General features: G+C 38.7%; 1 protein-coding gene across 3 annotated transcripts in view; it reads left to right on the forward strand.

Moving 5' to 3' along the window:
- The window catches only part of CUNH10orf67 (chromosome unknown C10orf67 homolog), a 90,545-nt gene extending 87,811 nt beyond the window's left edge, over positions 1 to 2,734 (forward strand). For 2 of the 3 annotated variants that reach the window (XM_017535566.2, XM_017535569.2), the window contains 2 exons: positions 2,376 to 2,450; positions 2,535 to 2,734. In XM_017535566.2, coding sequence (XP_017391055.2) covers positions 2,376 to 2,450; positions 2,535 to 2,651 — 192 coding nt within the window. In that variant the 3' untranslated portion in view covers positions 2,652 to 2,734. The remainder of the gene's footprint in view (positions 1 to 2,375; positions 2,451 to 2,534) is intronic. The other variant, XR_001827276.2, reaches the window with a different exon arrangement.
- The last annotated feature ends 10,043 nt before the right edge of the window (positions 2,735 to 12,777 follow it).

The raw sequence follows: 12,777 nt of genomic DNA on the forward strand, positions 1-12,777 counted from the left end.
TAGGGTAGGTATAGCAGGGGGTGGGGGGATTAGGGAGGGATAACATTAGGAGAAATACCTAATGTAGGTGATGGGGGGATGGATGCAGCAAACCACCATGGCATGTGTATACCTATACAACGAAACTGCATGACCTGCATGTGCACCCCAGAACTTAAAGCATAATGATAATGAAGTCTGGTTCTACTATCTTTTATCTGTGCTAGCAACTACTCAAGATGTACAGGTATTGATCGACTTATGACCTAAGCAACTTACGACCATTCGACTTTATGACCATAATCGCTAGCCACGACTGCTCCGCGTCTGGCAGCGTAACGTTGCCCAGCTGGGCGTACGACAGTGCAGACCAGCTTCCGGCAGCACTACTACCTCCGCGTGCATACAGCCTACCCAACTTACGACCAAATCATGTTACGACCGGTCTGTCGGAACCAGTCGTGGCCGTAAGTCGAGCACTAGCTGTATATACAGATTTTTGACAATGAGCTGCTCACTTTCCTTGGAGCTTTATTTATAAAAGTTCTCTGAGGACTCGGCTAAACAGGAATTTTTCCATAAAAGGTTTAAATGTGCTTCTTTCAGTTGCCATGAGCACCATTATTCTGGACTTAATTAAATTGATTTTTTTAGCATCTGGCTTTTCAGACCACCTTGTGAATTCAGCCGGCATATGGCATGGGCTAGTAATGGTTAGGAATTCACAGGAGGTTTTTAAAAAAATGTTATTCAACAACTAGTGGTCAAACTTAGAAACAGGCATTTTCCTCAAACTGCTTGGGGAAGCCTCACTTGAGGTAGTATTTGACCTTTACTGTGGTTATAGCTTTTCAGTCCCAGACTTACAGTGGGGTGGAAGTGTCTTGTTAAATTCCACACCTTAGGTGGGCCCTGAGTTTTGTCCTCTGCTCCCACACCATAGGAACGTTTGACAACTCATGCATACATTCCAGAAGTTTGGCAGATGCCCTCAAAGTGAATGAGAGCTCCAGAGTGGAAGTCCTGGGTTTCTATCTTCTCTTAGTCTTGAACCTGAGTATTCCTGCTTGCTTACTTGAGTTGTTTGTTTTCGTTTTTGAGACAAGGTCTTGCTCTTTCACCCAGGCTAGAATGCAGTGGCATACTCAATGGTCACTGCAGCCTCAACTTCCTGGGCTCAAGTCATTCTTCCACCTCAGCCCCTGCAGCCCCCCACGTAGCTGAGACTATAGGCATGTGCTATTACACCTGGCTAATTTTTGTAGTTTTTGTAGAGACGGGGTTTTGCCATGTTGCCCAGGCTGGTCTCAAACTCCTGGGCTGAAGCGACCCTTCCACCTTGACCTCCCAAAATGCTGGGATTAGAGGTGTGAGCCACTGTGCCTGGCCCCTGCCTTTTCATCAGCTTACAGCAACATTGAAGGATATAAGAAATGAAGGCAGGGCACGGTGGCTCACGCCCGTAATCCCAGCACTTTGGGAGGTCAAAGGGGACAGATCACAAGGTCAGGAGTTCAAGACCAGCCTGGCCAATATAGTGAAACTCTGTCTCTACTAAAAATACAAAAAATTAGCTGGACATGGTGGCAGGCATCTGTAATTCCAGCTACTCAGGAGGCTGAGGCAGGAGAATCGCTTGAACCTGGGAGGCGGAGGTTGCAGTGAGCCGAGACTGCGCCATTGCACTCCAGCCCGGGCTGGAGTGTGAGGCTTCCTCTCAAAAAAAAAAAAAAAAAAGGAAAGAAAGAAAAGAAAAGAAAGAAATGAAAGTCTTATTTGGATTTAAGTTCCATGTCTGTGTTTTATTCCCAAGTAATCTTTCCATATCACATCCAAAGTCCTTGGCATTTCATCTCAGCCTGTTCATTTCCAGAGTCTTCTGTCTACATTTCCATGAATTCATATATTCATATACTCCATTGTGCCAGCCAAAAGGCTTAAGGAGATTTCCATGTAGATCTCATAATAGATCATTTTTAGAAGTATGTGCTTCCTTTAATTTCAGGTAACTGTTTCCCTTAACTGATTTCAGGAAACTGTCTAACTTGGGAATCAGGACACCATTGCTGTAGCATCTAGTAGCTAGGAGGTGGTAGGGACAATCTTGTGGCTTCCAACCAGTTGCAAGTTTCAATTTTAGGGGCAATCAAAAGGAAATAGAGTCAGGAGAGATACTAAGGAAGAGTTTTCTTAAATTTTCTTTCAAAGTGGCCTGAAGAAGGAGTCTCCATCCTGTTGGAATAAAGAAAATGATTTTCCCAGCCATATTTGAGCAAATAAGTGACAAGCATAGTTTTCATATCTTGGTCAACTAAAGGCTGGAGAACATTAAAATCCATTCGATTTGGTTAACATTTCCTCCTGATATCACAGTACATATCTTTTGTGTCTTTCAGAAACTAAAACCCTTATTTGTGCAGTCTAAAACAACCTTGACAGGTACAGCCTCTTCAAGTCATGGAATATCTTCAGTAAGTAGCCTATTTTTCTCTATTAAATATTTACTGAGTTGATATTATTTAACTTAAGTAATGGAATGTTTGGTTCACTTACAGACAGACAGTAAGCATTCAGATGTAGCCAGTGATCAGGCATTCCCTCAACTTTCACCGAAAGGTAAGAATCTTCATTGTTGGAAAAGAGGTTCACACCAGAATGGCTACTTAGTCTAGATTAATTTTGCTTTTCTTTTTTACCCTGAGGTATTTGGTATTCTGGGTGAATGCATGACTTTTTCAGCCAATTTATAAAATGATTGCACAGATAAACTGAATAAAAGAATACTAATATATACTTCTGACTACTGATCACTGCTAATTGAAAATCAATCTAGGCCAGGTACAATAGCTCATACCTATAATCTTAGCACTTGGGGAGGCTGAGGGAGGATCACTTGAAAACAGGAGTTTGAGATCAGCCTAGGCAACATAGAAGACTCTACCTCTCCAAAAACAAAATTAGCCAGGCATGGTGGCATGCAACTGTAGCCTCAGCTACTCAGGAGGCTGAGGGTTTGCTTGAGCCGATGAGGTCAAGGCTGCAATGAGCCAAGATCATGCTGCTGTACTCCATCCTGGGCGACAGAGTGAAACTGTGTTTAAATTCAAAAAAAAAAAAAAAAAAAGTTATACTTCAAAACCAGAAACTGCCTTCATTAGAATCTCATTTCTTTTTTTTCTTTTTTTTTTCAAGACAGAGTCTCGATCTGTCGCCAGGCACCAGGCTGGAGTGCAGTGGTGCGATCTCGGCTCACTACAGCCTCTGCCGCCTAGGTTCAAGCAATTCTCCTGCCTCAGCCTCCTGGGTAGCTGGGACTACAGGTGCACACCATCATGCGTAGCTAACTTTTTTTTGTATTTTTAGTAGAGATGGGGTTTCACCACGTTGGCCAGGATGGTCTCGATCTCTTGACCTCATGATCCACCTGGCTCAGCCTCCCAAAGTGCTGGGATTACAGGCTTGAGCCACTGCGCCTGGCCTCATTTCCTTTTTTAAATTAAACTTCCAACAAACCTGAAGCTCCTGTTAAAATCTTATTTTTTTCCAACTTAATAATTAAAAGAAAAGTAGGCTGGGCCTACTTACACCTCACACCTGCAGTCCCAGCGCTTGGGATACTTGAGTCCAGGAGCTCTAGGCCAGCCTGGGCAACCTGGCTGTTTCAGCCTCCTGAGTAGCTGCGACCATAGGTGCCTACCACCCCGTCCAGCTGATTTTCGTTTGGTTGGTTGATTGGTTGGTATTTTTTAAAGATGGAGTTTTGCCATGTTGCCCGGGCTGAAATTATTTCTAAAGCATCATAATATATTCACATTTTATTGTAAACATGTGGATTAATGAATTTAGTTGCCTTGAAATTTATTTTAACTTTAGATTCCAGGGGTACATGTGCAGATTTGCTGTGTAGCTATATCGCAGAATGCTGAGGTTTGGGCTTTGAGGGAACTCATCACCAAATTAGTGAAAATAGTATGGCATAGGCGGTTTTTCAACCCTCGCCTTCCTCCTGCCCTCCTTTTGCAGACCTGTATCTACTGAGGCCATCTTTATGTCCCTGCGTACCCAATGTTTAGCTCTTATAAGTAAGAGCACGTGATATTTGGTTTTCTGCTTCTGTATTCATTCACTTAAGGCCTGCAATTTTAATTAGGAAGCTTAATTAACCATGGAATTCTATTCCCTAAAAATTCAGCTGAGGATTTTTCATTGAAAATTGACTTTCCCTAGCCAAATAAACCACTTTGCAAAGGTCCATTTGAAGTAACACAAATGTTGATGGCCACATGACACATAAGGCAGCCCTGCTGAAGCAAACACTGTCACTCCCTTTTCCAATTCCTGAAAATGCAAAATGTAGAGTTGTTGCCACTCTGTCTACTGAACATCCTCTTAAAATTTATTAGCTCTCTTTTTTGCCTTACTAATAAAATTGAATATAAATGTGCCTTATGATCTATAATTTTACGGTGTGCTGTAAGGCTCATCATTCTGACTATTAATCAGCCCTGCAGAGGAGGTGTAAGATAAAATGCTCACAGCAGATGCCTGTGGTCACACCCTGAAGTTTCCTCCTATTCAATCTCAGATACAGCTCTGACATGCAATGTTCTTCCCTCTCAAGATAGTGTTGGGAAATAATCCAGTTAACAAAAGTTTCTTATTAATTGGTTCAAGTTAATCCAAAATTTACTAGAAATAATTTTTTTTTATTTTTACTGAATAAAAAACAACTACATGAATGTTAGCAAGAAAGCTGAATTACTAATTTTTTAACTTGGGGAGTAAATGAACCTTCTCTTTAAAAAGCACGATTTTTAGTGAGAATGCCTTGCAGATGGCTTTCATGTTGGACATTTAAAGGGCCAAAATAGCTTTGCACAGTGGCAGTATTGTAGCCAATAAGGTTTATCTGAGATGCAATTTTTGCTAATCAAAGGGTGAAATTAGCCAAGATTATTGTTAATCTTCACTAAAAAATATATTCCAAGCTCCCAAAGTACTTTACAAGGTTGAGTACCCTCTTCAGACCCCAGGAAAAAGTTTAATACATTATTAATGCTTTCAAGCACTAATTCACAAATACCTATTACAGAGGTATTACATATTGATATGATTTGGATTTATGTCCTCGCCCAAATCTCATGTTGAATTGGAGAAGGGGCCTGGTGGGAGGTGATTGGATTATGCGGGCTGTTTTTCCCCTTGCTGTTCTCATGATAGTGAGTGAGTTCTCACGAGACCTGATGGTTTAAAAGCGTGTGGCACTTTCCCTCTCTCTCTCTCTCTCTCTCCCTCTCTCCCTCTCTCCCTCCCTCCTGCTCCGCCACTGCCACCGTAAGGCATGTTTATTTCCCCTCCCGTCATGATTTTAAGCTTCCTGAAGCCTCCTAGCCATGCTTCCTGTTAGGTCTGTGAAACTGTGAGTCCGTTAAACCTCTTTTCTTCATAAATTAGCCAGTCTCAGGTAGTTCTTTATAGCAGTGTGAGAATGGACTAATACAGGTACATAAAACATAAGGGGTTACTATAACCTATTTGGTAAGAGATCCCAAGCCAAACTCTTTAAAGTTACTGTTGTAATACATTCCACTATTAAATACATAAATAGAATAATAACAGTAATATGTAAAATATCCTATGGAATAGTATCCTCTCTGTTACAGAATCCTCGGTGTTAGCATCAAAGATTGAGCGTCTTAGGCTATACTTTCACACCACAAAATACTTTGCAAAATTATGTATAGCAAGCATTCAGTGGACATAGATAATATTCTAAATGCTTTTCACATTTTTACTTTAATGTTCCCAAAAACCCTTAGAGGTAGGTACTCTTGCTTTCCCCTGTTTTAGAGATAAGACCATGGAATACAGAGAGATTTGTAAACTGCTAGGTTTATATTGCAAATAAGTGGAAGAGCTGGATTCAAATCCAGTGTGGGCTAAGGGTTCGTGCTAATCCCCACTCAGTTATTTTCACCTGCCCCAAGAATCATGCATGACAACATGGAAAATACCCTATTTTCAACAAAACACTGTGGGAAAATCCATGTTATAACAGAGAGTGCATGGGCTTTGAGGCTGACAGACTGCTCCCAAGCTCAAGTGACTAATTACTCACTGGTACCTTCATCTCAGTGCTCCCTGCTGTATAAAACAGACTTGGCAACCCCACCTCACAGGTTTGTTATGAGGATGAGGCGAGATCATATATGTGACATGCCTAGCTAATCCCTCTCTCTACCTCTCCTCCTGAGCTGTTCATAGTACAATCCCAAGCTAAAACCTTGCAAATCTACATTTTAATTCATCCGTAAGAACCATGATTCCCTGAACAGCAGGCTAATAAATTAGAACAGCTAATCTCTCCTTTACTGCTTTTTTTTTTTTTCTTGAGATGGGGTATTGATCTGTCATCCAGGGTGGAGTGCAGTGGTCCAGTCATAGCTCACTGCAGTCTCAAACTCCTGGGCCCAAGTGATCCTCCTGCCTCAGCCTCCTGAGTAGCTGGAACTACAGGCACACACCACCACATCAAGCTAATCGCTTTATTTTCTGTAAAGACAGGGTCTCACTATGTTGCACAAGCTGATACCGTGAGCCCAGGAGTATCCATGAGGATACACAGAGGCATGAGCCACTGTGCCCAGCCTCTTTTGCTTCTTTAATAGATGATTTTCTACCAGGCATAAGTAAAAAAGTAAAATCTAGCAATAATATCAAAACATACAGTATATATTTTAAAAGAGTGATGATACAAAATATAGTTTAAAACAATGTTATATAAGGTGATATATCCTTCCTAGGCAGATTGAAAACAACTTTTCGTTACATTGCAAGTTCTAAAAATTCTAAACAGGACAAGAAAGTGGAATGGTGCATGCACCATAGAAAGGTTAAGTGACAAATAAATCCTTGTTTCTCTAAGGGGATAGAAAAATGAGGTACAATACTATCTGCAACATTTCAAAGCAGTTTTTATGCAGTAGTAATTATCCAAAGAGAGCACAGGTAACATTATTAATTTGTTTGCTACTTACTTGTGATAAAATTTGGGATCTGAGCTGCCCATTGTGTACTGTGCACTGCCACAGATTTTATGTACTCAAGAAGACCTTTCTCACAGTCCAGTAATTAGGTGCTGTTGACATTGCAATCTTTGGAAATGTTCTTAATGAGCCCAAAAGACACGAATCTTATAGATAAAACCTCAAAGTAACAGTGACTCTTTAAGTGGCCTGTCAGGAAAGGAAAGCTCAAACATCAGTATCTGAACCACAGGAGAAACCCAAATTTAAACCCAGATTACATTGTGTTGTTAATTCTCTGAGGCTTCTAGGGAAGAAACATCCAGGGGGTGATTTGAAAGGGGTTTTAAAGAACAGAACAATCATAATATATTAGATATAATTTAAAATCTTTCTTTTTACCCTTTGAAGCTTTGGACCCAAAAAGTATTTTTAATAAGTATATTTTGGACTGATTTATAGAAATAAATATTCCTTGACAGTGAAGTTCAGTTGCCCCTGTTGCTTTAAACACAAAAAGAAATTTTGAAATCACCTAAGAAATTGGAAGTTAGATAAGAGAGAAAATGAAGTTTCAGGCATAAGTGTTAGCATTGTTTTGTGTATTGTTTCTAAACTGTCAGCTATAATTGATATAATTTGGTAAGGTTTCCAGATTCATTTTTCAAATGCATATTTTATAATATACCAATGTATATCCAAACAATATATTTCACATATAATTCATGGCCATAAATATGTTAGAAGGAGTTAATTAGTGAATTGTGAATTAAGTACCAGGACTAACCTGATTTACTAAATACAATGTACTAAGGGGTCTGTAAATGTTAGTGTCACTGCCAGCAACTTTTCTACTACTTCCCTTATTGCTGTCAGTTACCTATTATTCAAATTTTATATTTCTAGGTCGTATATGGCATCTTTGTCTTTGAGATTTGAGCTAATTCTCAACTACCTTTCCTTAGGAATTTCCCTTGCTTTTTATACATTAATTTAGAGATATTTTCCATTAATACTTGAGGCATATAATTTGGCATATTAGATGATAAATTAAAACCTGGGGCTGGGAGTGGTGGCTCACACCTGTAATCCCAATACTTTGGGAGGCTGAGGCAGGTGGATCTGTTGAGCTCAGGAGTTTGAGACCCACGTTAGCAACATGGAGAACCCCCATTTCTACAAAAAATAAAACAATTAGCCTGGTGTGGTGACATGCACCTGTAGTCCCAGCTACTAGGGAGGCTGAGGTGGGAAGATCACCTGCGCCCAGGGAGGTGGAGGCTGCAGTGAGCCACGATCACGCCACTGCACTCCAGCCTGGGCAACAAAGACCCTGTCTCAAAACAAACAAAAACCTGGAAGATCGGCAGCCTGTCTCAATTTTTTTTTTCCAAATACAGTGAATTCCCAGTGGTATAGAAAATGGTTAGGATGACCAACTGGATTAGAGAAGTGATGACAACAATAAGAGGCTCCCTCTCTAACTTAGGCTCTGTCTTTAGGTCAGATTGCTATTGAAAAATGTTAAAAATGATAAGGGAAGGTGACCCATATGCTTTGAAAATACAGTGTTAATCTTTGAGGTAAATAGGTGGGTAATTATTTGAATTTGCAAGATCATAAAAATTTAGTAGGAAAAAGGTTAGACTAATACATATTAAAATGTCCCTTATTAATTTGATGGACTGTCTTAGTCTAGCGTATTTTTGTTTTTTGAGACAGAGTCTCACTCTGTCACCTGGGCTGGAGTGCAGTGGTGTGATCTTAGCTCACTGCAACCTCCGCCTCCTGGGTTCAAGTGATTCACCTGCCTTAGCCTCCCAAGTAGCTGGGACTACAGGCACGTGCTACCACACCTGGCTAATGTTTTGTATTTTTAGTAGAAACCGGGTTTCACCATGTTACCCAGGATGGTCTCAATCCTGATGTTGTGATCCACCCGCCTCAGCCTCCCAAAGTGCTGGGATTATAGATGTGAGCCACCACACCCAGCCTCAGTCTAGTGATGTTTTTAAGCATACATAAACAATATGTCATTTAATAAACACCACTAAACACATTCCTTATTGCACCCACACCTGGGGCTTAACGCTCTCTAAGGCAGGAGACAAGAATGTTTCTGGTGTGTGTTGTTAGTTCAGTTGGGATTTCTACCCTGTGACAATAATTTCATCCCAAAGCTTGCTGCCTAGTTGCAGACTGATATTGTGGTCATTTAAGAGGCATTATAAACCACATAACCCATTGTGGTAGTAACAAAATATTGAGAAAGGATTTAATTAGTGCAGAGACGAGTGGGTATCAACTTTTTAATTTAGGAACAGGTCTGCTGGCAAAATGTTACAGGATATTATACATGGATTCATGCAAATCCATGGGCTTATCGAGCGTACCCTTAACTGAATTTGACATGACATCTTTGTATATGAAAGGTACCATATTAATATTCCTTTCAACTCCAGGAACTCCCAGTTTGGAAATCTAGGGAATAAACTGAGATCAGAAGAGCGGTATTTATTAAGTGTTGGTGTTTACGAATGTCACTGGGTTTCAGTCTTCAGCTTATCACATTCCTGACTTGTTCAACTTCTTTAATCAAAGTTCCCCATCTTCAAATAAATCACATGGGAAAAAAGTATGTTACAAGAAGCAATTATTAAATTCTACACAAATGTAAGCTAGAGTTGATCAAAAAACAATGAAATAACTTTATTTATAGACATAATGTAGAAATTTTTTATTATGAAATATTTCAGATATTCAGGGAATACTGAGAATTATATGTTGAACACCACATGGCTCTATTAGGCTTTGGCATGCTTGAGTCATAAACATAAGACAGTGAGGCATAAGTTGATATAATTCCCGTCTTCCCTCCCCAGAGGTAACCACTGCCTTCATTTTAGAGTTTGTCAATCATATATATTTTATATCACTACACACACACACACACACACACATACACATACTCTCATACATACACATGTACAAACAATTTATAACATCATTTGGCATGTTTTCAAGCATTATATACATGATGGTAGAATGTATGTCTCCTTAATTTTTACCTATAAATGTTTCTGAAATTTATTTACAGTATTTTGCTGTAAGTAGCTTGAGTTCATTTATTTTACCTGCTGTATAGTATATTCCATCGTATAATATGAATATTCTGCAGTATATCCATTCTGCTGTTGATGGAAATTTCAGAAGATTTTCAATTTGTTAGATTCAGAAATAGCTGCTATTTCTCATAGTGTACATGTACAAGAGGTTCACTAAATACTGAGAAGAGAAACTAAGTTCTAGTAACTTTACTAGATAGTGTCAGATTATGGTAGTAAATGGTGACACTAATTTACACATGTATCAGTAGGTTATGAGTTTGTGCTGTTCTATTTTCCTGCTAACATTTGGAGTTGCCATGTTTTTAATTTTTGCTAATTTAGTGGGTGTGAAATTGCATTTAATTCTTTTATTTGAATTTTCCTGATAACTAATAAGAATAATTTTTATATGTTTATTGACCATTTTAGTTCCTCTTCTATGAATTGCTTGGTGCTAGACGTAGATGACTTTTCTGTTATTGGAGTCTATATATTCTGCACATTATCTCTTTGTTAGTTTCACTCTTCACAAATATCTTCTTCCTGTCTATGGCGTCTCTTTTAACCTTGCTTTTGATGTCTAGTTGAATCAAATTTTTAAAAAGTTTTTATGTATTAATATTTTTAATATTTTAATTTATGAATTGTTCTTTTATTACCTTTCCTAGAAAAAATTTCCTACTCTAAGTTTATAGAGACAATCCCACATTGTCTTCTAAAAATATTACCAATTTGACTTTCATACTTAAGCCTTTTAAAGCACCAGAATTAATTTTTGTAGAGGATGTAGTTTGGAGTCTGTTTTGTTCCAATAGAATAGCCAATTATCATATTGCCATTTATCCTCCCTTTCTTGCCCCCTCCCCATTTGTAATGCTACCTCTGACATATGCCAAGCCTCCGTGTCAGTAGGAGCTTTTCCTAGGCTTTTCATTCTGTGCAGTTTACCTACTTCTCTTTTCTACTATTTTCTACTCAAGTTCCATCTGTTGGTATTTTGATATAAAGAATGATTTGGGAGAATTAACATTTTTATGATATTGAATCCTTTCAGCTGTGAATACTTTACAACTTGCCATTGATTTGGAGCCTCCTGTATCTTTTAAAATTATGTTTTACGCTATCTTCATGAAAGTTGTACATGTCTTTTATTGGATTTATTCCTGAGTCACTTATAGATATAAGTAAATTATACTTTTTGTTGCTATTATGAAAGGAATCATTTTTCTATGATCATTCTAAGTGTCTATTACTGTTGACTGCTTTTACGCTTTTGATCTTATGTTTAACAAACTTGCTGAAGCCTATGAGTCTTACAGCTTGTCTGAAAAGTCTCTTTTTTTATATTTGGACAATCACATCATCTAAAATTGGAAAGATGTCTTTTTTTTAACTTTTAAAAAGTATAAGGCTGGGCATATGAACATTTATTGAAATACTGAAAAAAAATTCAATTTTGTTGAGAAATTCCTGGCAAGAACTGACATGACAATATGTATTTCATTGATACCATAAGAAAACATCAAGTAACTGACTTCACACTCTAAACATTGCATGGATTCAAGTCCAAGGTAGCTGCAGATCTGTGATACAAATATTCAGACATTACAGATTGTCTGTTTACAAACATAGACCAACTATAATAAACCAAGTTAAGCCAAAAACCTTTACATCTGAGTCTGCTTTTACCAATAAGTCCTGTAATTGATAAGGCAGTTGCTAAGTAAATGTCAGGTTACAAATCAGCTAACAATCAACATTAGAGAAGCTTTACTTGTCAACCTTAGGTGAGCGGACACTGGCTGTGATGCATTTTAGCTTATCAGCTCCTGTCATTGGTGTGACCAGCACTGTGGATGTCACCCTCTGTGTTGCCGATCTTTCTAACCATTCTCATGATTTGATCTACTAGGTTAACAACATGCCAATATGTGACATTTTTTAGGTTCAATTTTCAGTAGGGAGTACTGTATCTTTAAAATAAGAAAACACAGATTTTAAGAGTCAATGTAGCCAGGTGTGCTGGCATGCACCTGTAGACCCAGCTATTGGGAAGGCTGAGACGAGAGGAATGCTCGAGCCCAAGAGTTCAAGGCCAGCCTGGGCAACATGTGAGATCAAGATCCTGCCTCTTAAAATAAAATATAAAATAAAAATCAACATACTTGGTTTTTTGGCAATGTTAAAGACCCTCCAAATAGTTATAGTCAAATCTCATAATTGTCTCCACCCACATTACATGTGCATGATGGAACTGTTTCATCAACTGTTGACAATACCATTCCTCTCCATGTGTCTTCTAGCCAAGTTGTTTTTCAGCTGGGGCAGGCGATGATGCCGCTGTTCTCTGTAATGCTTTGGGTATGAGCTCTGATCGGTGATGTTGCCTTGTCCTTTGAGCCATGAAGATAATACAGGGGGCTGATACTGTGCATAAGTCGAAGCCCAGCTTAGCTAATGTGTACCCTTCATGTGGATGAGTAGTTAGAGGTGATTAATAAAAGTAGTAAAATAATCCTCATTATATAGACAGACTTAATAACTAATATCTTTGATACACAACTTGTAATGTTTGGAAAGGAAAACCAGGTAAGATTCCACCTTGTTGTTTACTTGAAAAACAGAGGAAGCTACAAGTCACATAATTTACAATAGATATTAAATAA

Source organism: Cebus imitator, unplaced genomic scaffold (genome assembly GCF_001604975.1).
Source record: "Cebus imitator isolate Cc_AM_T3 unplaced genomic scaffold, Cebus_imitator-1.0 Scaffold92, whole genome shotgun sequence".
Lineage (NCBI taxonomy): Eukaryota > Metazoa > Chordata > Mammalia > Primates > Cebidae > Cebus > Cebus imitator.